The sequence below is a fragment of the Haplochromis burtoni genome, unplaced genomic scaffold (assembly GCF_018398535.1).
Source record: "Haplochromis burtoni strain Fernald_Lab_line unplaced genomic scaffold, NCSU_Asbu1 Contig_257, whole genome shotgun sequence".
Taxonomy (NCBI): Eukaryota; Metazoa; Chordata; class Actinopteri; order Cichliformes; family Cichlidae; genus Haplochromis; species Haplochromis burtoni.
The window spans coordinates 43,389-56,831 of record NW_024582618.1 but is presented as its reverse complement, the minus strand read 5'-3'; the positions used below and the strand labels follow the sequence as shown (position 1 = coordinate 56,831).

Below are 13,443 nucleotides of genomic sequence, written 5' to 3'. Positions count from 1 at the left end.
CTGAACTAAAATGATCCATGTAGCAAACAAAAACTGTTGTGAGCCGCCACCCTTATATCACCTTTGGGCTTTTGGAGCCTTGACCTGACTTTTAAAAAATAATTGGGGAAAAAAAAGCACTATGCTGCTAAAAAATGAAAAACAGATATTTGCAAAATTCTGCCTAAATCTGTATTTTACCTGGTTAATGTGTGTGGCGGGGCGTGGTCTGCAGCGCCGCTGCAGGGGAGGCGGACGCACCTAAGCGGTACCCGCAATCACGCCTTGCCGCCTTAACGTCTGTGCCATCTATGCTGTTGTGTTGGTATGTGTCGGGCTGTATGCGTACAGAAACCGTGTGTTAAAAGTGGTCAATAAAGAGACGCTGAAATGGAGACATCGTCGGGTCTGCCGTGGTATGTTTACAGTGGGACTTCTGCTCCTGAACCTCTGCGCACAGCGTCTGCAAATCGGGGCTGTATGAAGTCACCTTCATCTTTACGCAGGACTGTAAACTGCCATCTGTGAGGCGTGAGCGGTGTTTGTTTTTAACATAGTTCACGGTGGAGAATAGCTGCTGACATAATGTTGATCCGAAGATCCATAATTGACCTACCTGGGGTGGAAAGTCTCGATAAATGCACGGCGTTTCGGCGGGTATACCGGCTTCCGCGAGTGTGACGCTTATTTTGAGCGATGAAAAAATAGAATAGAATAGAATATATTTTTATTTTTATATTTCAATATCACAAATCTTCCAAACTAACATAAATAAAATGCACTTCAGCTAAATACTTCTAATTTCTTTTCCCAAACCATGCGGAGCCGCACTTAAAGGACTAAAGAGCCGCATGCGGCTCCGGAGCCGCAGGTTGCCAACCGCTGGTCTGGGGAAAGTCTTTATAAACCTCCCATGTAAACAAGTTGCCAGGCTGAGCGAGACTAACCTTTAGAAAGGATATTCATAGTAATCACTCTCTGAGCTATTGCACCAAAACCTTCAGTGGATGTCCAGCCATGAATTACATATACAAACACACCTTCAATGATCTGACATGGTGCAGTCAATGTAAGCTATTCACAGTCACTGCTGAAGAGGGCTGCAGTATAATTGATATAATTAAAAGATTGTGACCTGCTGCATTTATGGCCTACCAGTTGTGGGTCTGAGGTGAGGCTGCATAACATCCTGACAGTCTGACCAACTTCCTGTGGTGTTGCTGGTCTAGTTTTTCCCAGCCTTGCAGCTCCTTCATCCTCAAACTGAAGGTCAACTGGCACACGAGTGCCTAAGGAATCTGCAGGGACAATGAGGAGAACACGAATCAAGGTCTCTGAAAGGGTAAGAGCCAATGCCACAGAGATGCGCACTGGCTAAGACCATGGATGCGCTCACGCTGTTAAATTGTCAAGTGCAAGAGAGTTCTTTAGCAGACATTTTGAGCCCAGTTTACCAAACTTTTTGTGCTTCTGCAGACTTCATGTGAGGGAAAGACCCACAGTTCACAGCATTTTGAGGCAAACATGGGGTTAGTGTATTATAAAACAGTAAACAAACAGCCATGGGTGGAGTAACGGAACCCCAAGATTTCATGAAATCAGAGAGATGCTTGGTATAGCAGTCAGTGCTGACCCATTCCTATGAATGCCATTATCAAACCCTCATTAACCCACACAGGTGACATGTTTGGGACATAGGGTGGTGAGTGCGATTAGATTCGATTAAGGTGACTGCAGAGTCTTCTGACCTGCTCCTAGAGGACTTCCTGGCTGGGCTCTGAGCAAGAGTAGCTTAGACACTGTTTGGGTTTTCACCATCCCTGTAGTCCTGGACCATGTCATCATGGATACAGCCTCAGTACAGTTAACCTCTTCCATTACAGAGCCATGGCGCTGAGCACACTGTAGCTCCAAATGCACTGACTAGCAACAAAGAACAAAAAGACAAAGAAGAAACAAACTCATTATCCTTAGAATATGACTCAAATGCACACTTTAATATATGTTCTAATTCAGCTGTGCAGAGGACTAGCACATCACTCCTTTTTCTGCCTTTTCCTTAGAAGTATTCATTCCAAATTACAGGAATTACACCATAAAATAACCACCATGTGCATGTTTATTCCCAACTTTGTCAGTCACTAATTAATGACATATCAACATTTCCAAACACTGTTGAGAAAGATCCCTAATCTTACTGTGTCTTCACTCAGAGCAACTGAATGAGGCCAGAAGTTTGCCAGCCTGGACTGATGGCACTGTTTTAGATCCCTGGTCTTCAGTAGTATATGTCCTCGCCTCTCGTACCTGCTGATGCAGGTGCCGTACACATCCGTCTGAGGAAAAGAAAGAGTGAACGAAAGTTAAATACGCCTGGGAAGAATTTCTTCATATACATGCATATTTAGGAAATGAATGGAAACAAATTCGGTTTCCACTAACCCACCTCATTTTCTAATGTCAGTTTGGAAGCCATGGGGGACGTCTGGAACATGCTCAGTAGAGCCCTTTTAATGTTCAGAGCCCACACCTGCTCCCCCTCCTGCAGACAGAGGGCCGTGACCTTCCCCCTCTGGAGGGAGAACTTGAGGCGTGTTCTCTCCAGTGACTCCCTGGGAAACAAAAACACCAGATGAGGCCCCCACAAGACCAGGGAACACAGACAAGTGGAGCATCTGAACGGGGAATCAGATTCACAGGAAAAACATCTGCAGCATTCCAAAATGAGCGGACAGAGTGGCATACACACACATGCAAAAGGAAACAGAAGAGAAGGAATTCTGCACTCATTCACTCGCCATCATCTGTGAAAACACACCGGACTGTATTAAATCTATACATTGGCTTTACCTCAGACTTTTTAAATGCTGCACAGAGTGCTCCTTTTGAGGGGAAAGCCGTTTTATCTGTGGATTCCTTATCTGTAGAGATCAAACATGCACATTAAATATCAGATTTTTTGTTATTTAATAATGCGTTTTTATTGTTGTTTTTTTTGCAAAAACTATTTTATTAAAGCTGACCTGCATCATTAGGTGACACTTGGAGACCACGTCAATATCAACCAGGCAGTCCAAAGCCAGACCATTCCTGCCACCAGTGGAGCCGTGAAGGGTGCTGGTAATTGTCGTGCTATACCTGTAAGTGTATCTCACCCCTTTCTGATAGAGTAATTCAGAGGTAGGAAATCCTAGTGAAAATAATTTAGCAAATAAAACACAATTAAAAAATTTAAAAGGAAATTTTGAGGGAAAAAACCCTCCTTGTCAGTGTGCATGCATCCATAAATCTGAGATCCATTAGACTAAGTAACAAAGATCTTACCAGAACAACTTAAATCACAGAGATTTGGTTTCCCCTGTAGGCAATCACCTACTGAAAAGGAAAAAAAACAACTCAGGCATATCGACAGAACATTACAGCCCTTGTCAAACTTCTATACATAACATCTACTACAGCCAAACCCTGTTTTGACTGGAAAATGAATTCACTCTTCAAGAACTAATATAACAAAGCAAACCATAAAACTTACCATGTAGCAGGAGAAAAATAAGTACACCATTGAAGAGTAACAACAATACTGCCATAGCAACCCACTACAGGTCTGGCTGCCTCCGATCCTCCACATATGAGTGAGATGAAAACCAAGCACTGTTCACAGCCACTGAATGACCAGGCTTGTACATGGGCTTCCTCTGTGACCCATACTGCTCACAGCAACCAATCAGGAAATACCTTCCAAGACTGAAGCTACAAACATTCACTGAGCCAATCACTTGACAGAACACCGGGCCTCACAAAACATCAAGTTTTCTTACACCCTTGTTGACTTGGACAGACATAAGACATGAACCACGTAAAGAGAGAATTTCTTTGCAAAGCTGGCAGCTGCACGGATACTGAGTTGGAGACTGGGGTGTTTGCAGGATTTTTAATATGGGGCGGCACACAGGTAACTAAGTAAGAAATATAAATACCAAACCACTTAAAATTGGTAGGGTGTGGTTCAAAGCTCTGTATGGCATTTTTTGAAAGCCTCTAACAAGCCTGAAAGTCAATATTTGGTGTGACCATCTTTATTTTTCAACACAGCTTTCCTGTAATTTCTTTAAGTAGTCTTAAGGAATAGTCCTCCAGGCCTCTTCTTTGGATGTTGGCTGCTTTTTGTTCTGTTCTCTGTTAATGTGATCCCACATTGCTTCAATAATGTTGAGGTCCGGGCTCTGCGGAGGCCAATCCATGACTGATAGTGCGCCATTGTGTGTTTTTCTACCCAGGTATGCTTTACTGCATTGGCAGTGTTTTTGGGATCATTGTCATGCTCAAACAGATTCCAGATTGTATACCTGACGGTACTTTCCTGTGTTAATTCCATTCTATAAGTCCATCAAGTTTAGCAAGATCTCCACATCTCAGCATCACTGACCGAAATGCAACTCAAAACCATGACAGAGCCTCCACCATGTTTTGCAGATGGCTATAGACACTCACTGTTGTAACTCTCGCCTGACCTCCTCTGTACATATTGATGATAATTCGAACTGACATTTTCAAATTTGGATTCAACACTCCATCAGACACGTTGTCACTGATTTTCAGTCTAGTTATTTTGTGATCTGGCATATCTCAGCGTTTTTTCCTTGTTTCCAGTCCTTCAGAATGGCTTCTTGACAGCCACCCTTCCAGTGAGACCATTTCTGATGAAGCTTCAATGAACAGTAGATGGATCAACTGAAGGAGTAGTTGCATCTCTCATTTCCTGCATCAGGCCTTTGATGGACTTTGCTATTTTTGAAGGACATGCTTTCAGACATTGTTCATCTACTGTAGGTTTTTAGGCCTGAACACACTATGCATCCTGAGATAGGGCAAGCTTTTAGCTAACAGCTCTTTGGGAATCACCTTGTTAGTGCAAAAATACTATTTTCTGTTATCTTTGGCATTTTTATAGATCTAACTAATGGAATGGTAACAAATTATGTTTTTGTGATAGGCTGCTACTAACAAAGTGTCAAAAGATACAATTTAAAACTGGTTCTTTGCTAAGTTGCCTGTTATGTGTACACAGAACACGGGTTCATCCCTTGTGTTCGTTGCCTTTTCCGTGCTTGGATGATTCATAGGTCAGTGTTAAGTAGCTTTAAACAAACAAAAAACATTCCTCTAAAAATGGAAAGGTACAAGGACTGGACTGAACATGAGTGAAAAGCAGCCACTGTCCAAAGAATAACTCTGAATGACCTTCAGGCATCCTGGAGAACTACTGCTCAAGAGAAGAAAGTCTGGCTCACTTGAAGCAAAATAAAAAGAAATGAGGGGTGGCGGAAGACTTTTGCACAGCTCGCGTAGCTACTAGTGGGAGGAGTAATCAAACTTTAGATGGGAGTGGTGCCATCCCATGCCCCCAGACAGGAGTGCTGACCTAGACACATTACAAAGTGACTGACACAATAAAAGAACTTTCAGAAGAATAATTTCCTTATACTTATACACTACTACACTAAACATTTGTTAGTGAAGTGAAAAGCTGATCCACAAACTTTTCAGAAGACAAAGAAACACAGCTGAGAGCAGTTAACGCATGAAAATAGGGACATCTAGTGTTTGTGTGGTATGGATAACAAGCAGGTGGGGAAGTAGAGGCTTTGGCAGCTATGATGGCGTTTTTACAGAATAATTTTCACCCCCACCACTCGGCCACGTTCCTTATTCTCAGACTGAGCTCAAACTAAATTATACAACACGCCTTTCATCCCCATCTCCTTCCCCCATCGTTTAACAGGCAGGCTTCCAGTGCCACCTACTTTCCACGATGCACCCAACCCCGCGGTCCACGCCCGTGCTGCGACGTCAGTCACTGCGAGATTCTGGTCCGCGCGGCATTCAAGATTCTGAAAAATCGTATTTTACAACTTCCTGTAAAAAAATATAGACATTAACCGCCTTTTGCCGCAAATTTCAGGCATGACTTTGCACAACTATTTAGCTTGTTACCTTTATAGCCATAAGTATGATTTAGCGTTTAAAAAAATGACACGTTCACAGGTGTACCTAAACGATGATATCTTCAAATTATGTCAGTTTTTATCTTCAGTACATGGGTGAGTTTGCCATATCTGTTAAATGACACGGATGTGGGTATCTGTAACAACAAAAATCAGAGAATTATCCAGAGCTTTGTAGACATTTGTACCAGTGTACGCCACCAAAAAGCGTTCACCGATGAGCCTGAACGCATCGTCAGTCCGGGACCAGGGGGCGTAGGTTTGACCGGCTTCTGGGAGGCTCAGACACAATGAACCGTCAGACAGTGAGGGGCACGCATGTTGGACCGGGAGAATTAACACGGTCTTAGTGTGTTATTGCATGTAAAGGTGCCGTTTCTTTGTTTTATCCAGTGATTCTCAAGCTGCTGAGACGCTGTATGGCGGTAACAAGGCTCTGCTGGAAGCGGTTTGTTCGTCCAGTTTGATGAAAACGAGGTCGTGATCAGACGAACGTTACCGTTAGCCCCTCCTGGTCGATTGTTTTTTAACTCTTGTTTTTTTTTTTTTTTTTTTTTTTTTTTAGCTAAATACAACAAAGCAAAGTAGATAACGATGTCGTTGATTGCGTCGTCTGATTATTTCGCTGCCGAGTGTCTGGTATCGATATCTAGCGGTCCTGTTCTACACAGACCCACCCCGGTCGCCCCCGCCAACCAGCCTGCCTCGGTGGGCCTGCTCCCCGGGGAGCCCGAAGGGTCGAGTGAGGACAGGGAAGTGCGGGACACGCTGAGGCTGGAGGGAGCTAACGTGGTGGCGGTGGCCGGTATCCTCACCGACCTACACGGCAAGTTCCGCCCCATGTCGGCCTATTCGGAGAACAGCAACTCCTCGTGTGGTGGGGAGAGCGGTTACACCACGTTGTCCGACCCGACCACCCCTACCATGACCCCCACCGCCACCCCGGTCCCCGGACAGCAGCACCAGCAGCGGGCCGGGGGAGCAGGAGGAGGGGTGAAGCGACACCGGTGCACTTTTAACGGATGCGACAGAGTTTATGGGAAATCTTCCCACCTGAAGGCACACATCCGGACGCACACAGGTATGGAGGGGAACGACCACAACACATCGGTCATGTCAGCAGTTCACATGTCATGTATTTACACAGCCTTAGCTAGACCCTTGGCATAGCTCAACTTTGTACCCCCAACTTCTGCTTTCCTCGGTGCCATGTAAGCAGACGGTTTTATCGTTTAATCAGACCTATATGAGGGGTGGGAGTGCTGTGCCTTTCACTAACTACTGTAAGCGTGCCTGCTGGCTGCTTCTTTATGATTTTTTTTTTTCTTTTTAGAACTTGTTAAAGTAATTTAGCCAAACAAAGGGGGAAACGCTCCCCTCGGAGTCTGACAAAGAAGTAAACCAACAAAAGAACTGGGCTGGACGTTAAAACCTGTGACGAAAGTCTTCCTCTCGGCTGGATTTGCATATGAAATGAACGTAAGACGAAACCTTAAAGTTGAAAGCGCTGAAAATGATAGTGGGACAACGTAAAAGGCCTCAGCAAGTGCTTGGCGCTGTGTAGTTTTTCTCTGGGCATCACACTCTCACCCTCACGTATGCTGACAAGTTGAAATCAATCCTCCGCGATGTGTAAATTATTGATCAAATGTATTGATATCCAGTTCTGGATGCGCCACCCCTTTGCCATATATAGGTTTTTCAACGCATTTGGGGTGTTTTCTGAGTGAATACGTAATTACACGTCACCATACACCTCACCCATGTGTTTTAATTATGTAATAAAGGCAGATTGGTTGTGAATAGTTCATCCGTCAGAACGATAGCGTAACTTTATTAGTGACTTTAAGTGTGATTTTTCTCGCAAATCATTGGATTTGGCGTGTCCAGTGTAACTGAGCAGGCGCAAATGGATTAAGGGCAGGAAACGGCTCAAAGACGGTGTTGTGGGAACGCCCACAGAGTTCTGCAGCAACAACGTGGCCAGGCTTTGTGATCTTGCAAATGGCACCGAGCATCCCACTCGCTTATCCTGGGTTTGACTCGTGTTGCCTGCCGGAGATTAAGCCTAGTAGTAGCCCAGGAAGGCTAATCTTAGCCATCTAGATCCTATATCTTTTTTTCACGTATCTAAATATACGTGAAAAGTGGTAATGCAGGTGTTACATTTGTGTCACTGTGTTTAAATTGATCTGATTTAAGTAATCAGATTAACAGATTCCTTCATTGTGCAATAACACAAACTGTAAGCATACAAAACCTGTTTTTCCCTTCCTAGTTCATTTGAAAGCACAGAATAATGTGGGCTTCAACAGCGACTTATATTTGAGGACTACACAAAAGATATGAAGAATCAGTTTGATGTGATGTATTAGAGGCAAAATAAAGCACACCTGCGAACTGAAATGACACGAAAGTGAATTAATCCAAAACAGTCCATGAGTTTAAATTTTGTCAGCTTTTACTTTGACATTTTCAATCCATACTTCGTGGTTTTACCTTTTCACATGTAAACATTTGTTTTTTATACATTATTGAATAATGTGGAGGTTTAATGACCCGAGGCCGTGGGGCATTTTTGGCAGCAGGAACTGTTCACTTTTTCTGACGTTTTATTTCATAGTTAGGCTGTTAGTTGCAGAAATTTGCACCTTAACCAATCATAGATCAAAGATCAGTGAAAATAGTGCATTTTTGTTTCCTTTTATGTATGCAGTTGTTTATTGTAAAACCGATTCTCGTCAGAGAGAAGGGAGTAGCATTTCTGTTCCCGTGTGTTTGTCTGTTTAGTCATGAAACACCGTCTTGTGTGCTTTCTCTGCAAACCTGGCGACTGATTTCTCTCTGCTCTCTGTTGCCTTCGTGTCCAGGTGAGAGGCCCTTTCCGTGCGTCTGGCCTAACTGTGTGAAGAAGTTTGCCCGCTCCGATGAGCTCGCCCGCCACACTCGCACCCACACAGGGGAAAAACGCTTCCAGTGCCCGCTGTGCAACAAGCGCTTCATGCGCAGCGACCACCTGATCAAGCACGCCCGCCGTCATCCCGACTTCAAGCCATCCATGTTGGGGCGCAACAGGGTCGCGTCCTCAGCTTCTGATCCGGACGTGCACAATTAGGGTGGCGTGGGTTTGCTGTGCACTGACGGGAGCACAAGACGGTCAACGTTAGTTTCAAGTGAACCGACTACAATCAGATCCACTAGTTAGGACTTAGCATTGCTGTGTTGCACTAAAAACAAATGTGCACGTACACACAAACATACACACGCAGAGCTGGATGCGTCTCTGTGTCCACACAGTTGAGTCACATGAACACTGTCCACCCACTCAACAACAACCAGGGTTGGGTTTGAAAATTGTTACGAACCTAAGAGAACCGGGGACTCGTTAAGAAATGCGGCTTTTGGTTCCACTTGTCGTTTCCTGAAAGCAAGACTTTGGACCTACTGTGCTTCCATTTGCATCGGCAGTTACATGAGCGTGTGTGTGTGATGTTTACAGTATGGCAGACTAGGCTAAGCCTCAGAAAACCCAATAATGATAGAGTGAAATGTAATCACTGCAGTTAAGGAAAGTTAGAGGCATGAAGGTAGACTTACTGCAGGATGATCTGAGAATGTAGTTTTTACTGTCCTGCATCAGTAGCAGTGATATTAGACCACAAAAGAGTTTTGTGGATGAGATCCCAAGAATTTAATGCCAGGTATATCACATAAAAGTTGCAAAAGTCCCAGCATGCCTTGGAAAAGTACTAAACGGTGTTTTGCAATATAGCCTGCTGAAATAAAAATCAGTAGGTTTTAACTGCCATAGAAGTGAAACACACACAGCTAGCACAAATATTGTATTTCGTTTAAACCAAAAAATCAAATCAAGAATACCTCGTTGTGGATATCCACCTGATGGCAGCATACGTTTATCACAGGAATTCTTTTTTGCTGCCTTTCGTAAAATTTTGATCTCAGGATTCGATAAGAACGAGAATCGCGAAGCAGATTTCAGTCGATTAAAATCAAACCCAACCCTGAAGGTAACCTCATCGTCTCAAACTGAAACACTTTCACAGATTGCAGGGATTTCTTTATATTATTGTCTGTACAAATCTGCACATTCATCATCATCATCAGCCAAATAATCCTCTGGTTTTCTTGTGGTTCATTTCTACCTTGTTAGTAACCTTTATTTACCATGAGTAGCACAATATTGGGATGTTAGATAGTGAGGCGATGGATAGACGCTTGTTAAAAATCTTTGTTTGTTTGTAGCTTTGCTGATATTAAGTTCTAGCGGTGACACATTCCTTCATGTTTTTTTAATACGGCTTCAGTAACCATCTCCGTTGAAGTCAATATTTTTTCACATATATCCAATTCAAGTGTAGATCAAATACTCATTTTAGCCTGAAAGTGGATCGAATTTCAATGTAGAAGAGTTGTTTGCACGCCATCATTAAGGCTCCACCAGTTATCATCAATGAAATGCTGACACATAATACACAGCAGTATTATGTCTAAACCTGATGCAAATGTATATAAGCTTTAAGCTTTTAATGTAGAAAAAAATGGTAATGCTACTAGCAGAATAATACACGTGATGAATTGTAGTCCTTATATTAGGGGTAACATACAGTACGTATGCTTGATAGAATGGCATTGCCTGTGAGTGTTGGTGTGTGCGGTTTATTTTAGATTTACCTTTTTTTTTTTTTTTTGTATTGACAGAAATGAGAAATGTTTTGTATGCAAGTTGATTTTAAAATTTTTTTTTTTTTCATTTTGTTTTTAAGCCTGCTGCCTTCAAAGTAAAAGCATTCACTTCCTCATCGAGGGTTTGGAGAAAGATGACAAAATATAGACACGTGCCAGTTATTTCTTTTAACAGCAGATAAATCAGAGTCTTATGAGTAGCATCGGGAGAGGGGTGGGGCAAAATCTTACTGTAACTGATTATGTGGAAACCAAAAACAAATTCTGAGAAGATTAGATCAGTGGAACGTTTTTTTTTTCCCCTCATCTACACATTATAAATGTGGGCTGTGCAGTCGTGTCACTGAAGCAGCCATTAATAATACTTGGGGATGCACTGATTGTGAAATTCCAGGTCGGTTCCAATGTCGGAAAAACAAAAAATTTCCCCGATATCCAAGCCCAGTATTTTTTCTACTCGTGTGTTTAGTTTTTGTTGTTGTTTATTAACTCTTTTATGCCCTGGAAACAAAGTAGATCCCAGTTAATTTGACACAACAGATAACTATCGGTAGATTCAGTCTTATATCGGTCATCGGCCAGTCACAGTTTTTGCTTGTATATCAGTGCATCCCTGATGATAAAAGTTCCACCTGTGTTTGATTTGAATAGTGATACACAAATGTGGATTTGATCGGAACCTGTTCGGTAGATTTAGGGATGCTGGCACCTAAATCTATATGAAATGATCAGTTTCGATTTCAGGAATGAACCCATCCAAAATATTAGATCCACCATTTACCAAATCAGTCAAACCTGTAATGTATTTTATGTACTTATGACCCACTTGTAGTGTCCAGGTCTGAATAGAGAGTGTGTGTGTGCATGTGTTATTTCTTTTTTTAATATTTCCACTGTTTGTCCCGCTTATGGACATATTCCTTTAACTCAGTGAACACTTCTTCAGGAAACTTTGAAAGCCTTAAACTATGTCATAACTACTTTGCACCATGTTTACAGTTGGATCATTGTATAGGTATGTGTGCCCTCTTGCAGGCGCATAACAGAAACTCATTATGCAATAAGCACTTTTTTCTCACAGGTATATTTTGCTGGATAGTGTAATGGCTTGCACTGTTACTGTGTTACTCCAAGTGGGCACTGTGGAACTTTGTGTTGATAACCAGTGGTTTTTAAAAAAACAAAACAAAAAAACCTGCCTTTTCCTTTCCTTATTTTTGTGTTTTCTCAGTCATCCAGGCCATCTCTTTTGTTGTGTAATGTGTCTAGATGGGATTGGTTTCCCCAGATCTGTTTCGCTTTCCTCCACATTAAGATCGGCGCGATTGTCTCGCCGATTCGTGTCACGCCGTCTTCGTTTTCCCGTCGATTTCATTTTAATTGGAGCTGTTTTCTTTGAAGTGAATGCCGAGCTTTTGAAAGTTTTCGGTTGCTGCTGGCAGTGACCTTGAACGAGTGGACTGTTTATCAGAGGAGCAAACGCGTCTGATATAGACTCTCAAGCTATATTGTCACAAGAAGAACATACCTCACAGTCAAAACAGTTGTTTTTTTTCTGCAGTGTCTGTGTAAAATCCATCCAACCAGTCTTTCAGAAATTCCTATAAAACCATCGAGCCTTGGATTTTTAAGAAAAGAGTTGTTTTTATCAGCCAGATGGCCTGTTACGTACCCTCGTCCTTACTGACTCAATATGCAACACCTTTACTACCTGTGTAGCTGCTTCTTCTTTTCCTCAGTGACCTGTTGTTGTGAATAGACAGTAGCAGTTTAATCTCCATAGTCATTAAAGCTCAGATCTACAAAGGGTTAAACTTCACTACTCGCTGGAGCAGAAGTTGAAAAAGGGGCAATTAAATACAAAGTAAAAATATTTGCAGACTGTCATTTCACTGAGAATGATGATTGAATATGTTCAATCCAAAATCTGTTTGCTCACATCACTGAATGTGGCTTGGAGTTGGGTCCATTTCGGATTTAATTTTTGCCGCGCCGCCTCACCAAGAGCTGGGGGCAAAAAGGCATTTTCTTTTTTTCTTGTCACCACACTATCTCAGATATGCACATTGTACAGAAATGGATGTTCTTTTTTTTTTTTAAATTGATGCTAATTTTTACATTAATGTAATTTTTTAAAAAGTCCTCTTATCAAAGCTTTAGTTAAGGTAAATGGGAGGAACCGTGGAACTAAATAATTGCTGCAGCAAGCTGTTTTGATATTTATATTCTCAGGTGTCTTAAATTTTCGGCATTGGAGTTTGAATATTTCCTGTGCGACACAGAAGTACAAAGCATGGTTTTGTTTCTTATGTTATGCTGATTAATTTATTACATATCGAAAAACTTATATGGTTTGTGTGGTTTAATTATTCTTTTCATAACTCATTTTGTGATATGGAACAGTACTAATATTAAATGTTTCCAATGTTTGCTTGACCTGTGCTATTTTTAAGAAATAAAAATTAAGTTCATCTTTTATTTGTGCATTTTTTTTCATCTGTCTAATGAAGACGGTGTAAATTATATAAATAACTTAGCAATACTGTATTGTATGTACAAGTGATAACTGTTAGCTATTGCATATTATTATTAATAATAATAATAATAATGGATTGCATTTATATAGCGCTTTTCGAGACCCTCAAAGCGCTTTACAATTCCACTATTCATTCACTCTCACATTCACACACTGGTGGATTAGTTAGTGTGAATTATTAGTAGCCCATTGGCTGTATTATATAGTGCTTATTCTGTA

At 41.9% G+C, this 13,443-nt stretch overlaps 2 protein-coding genes across 2 annotated transcripts in view; one reads left to right on the top strand and one right to left on the bottom strand.

Moving 5' to 3' along the window:
• Window positions 1-3,692, bottom strand: part of LOC102293428 — a 43,517-nt gene extending 39,825 nt beyond the window's left edge. Inside the window, exons 1-8 of the mRNA XM_042227358.1 lie at window positions 3,512-3,692; window positions 3,304-3,354; window positions 3,003-3,169; window positions 2,830-2,900; window positions 2,426-2,591; window positions 2,178-2,315; window positions 1,728-1,902; window positions 1,135-1,277 (exon numbers count right to left, since the gene is read on the bottom strand). Of these exons, the coding sequence (XP_042083292.1) occupies window positions 1,135-1,277; window positions 1,728-1,902; window positions 2,178-2,315; window positions 2,426-2,591; window positions 2,830-2,900; window positions 3,003-3,169; window positions 3,304-3,354; window positions 3,512-3,566 (966 nt within the window). The 5' untranslated portion in view covers window positions 3,567-3,692. The remainder of the gene's footprint in view (window positions 1-1,134; window positions 1,278-1,727; window positions 1,903-2,177; window positions 2,316-2,425; window positions 2,592-2,829; window positions 2,901-3,002; window positions 3,170-3,303; window positions 3,355-3,511) is intronic.
• A 2,523-nt stretch (window positions 3,693-6,215) lies between these two features.
• On the top strand, window positions 6,216-12,785 carry zgc:153115 (uncharacterized protein LOC768186 homolog). Its single transcript, XM_005939044.3, has 2 exons — window positions 6,216-7,065; window positions 8,855-12,785. The coding sequence occupies exons 1-2, from the start codon at window positions 6,579-6,581 to the stop codon at window positions 9,097-9,099; spliced, it is 732 nt and encodes a 243-aa protein (XP_005939106.1). The 5' UTR covers window positions 6,216-6,578; the 3' UTR covers window positions 9,100-12,785.
• The last annotated feature ends 658 nt before the right edge of the window (window positions 12,786-13,443 follow it).

Coding starts and splice junctions, on each gene's coding strand:
- zgc:153115 (XM_005939044.3), top strand. CDS start 6,579: ATGTCGTTGATTGCGTCGTCTGATTATTTCGCTGCCGAGTGTCTGGTA. Junction 7,066..8,854: donor ACACATCCGGACGCACACAG/GTATGGAGGGGA, acceptor CTTCGTGTCCAG/GTGAGAGGCCCTTTCCGTGC.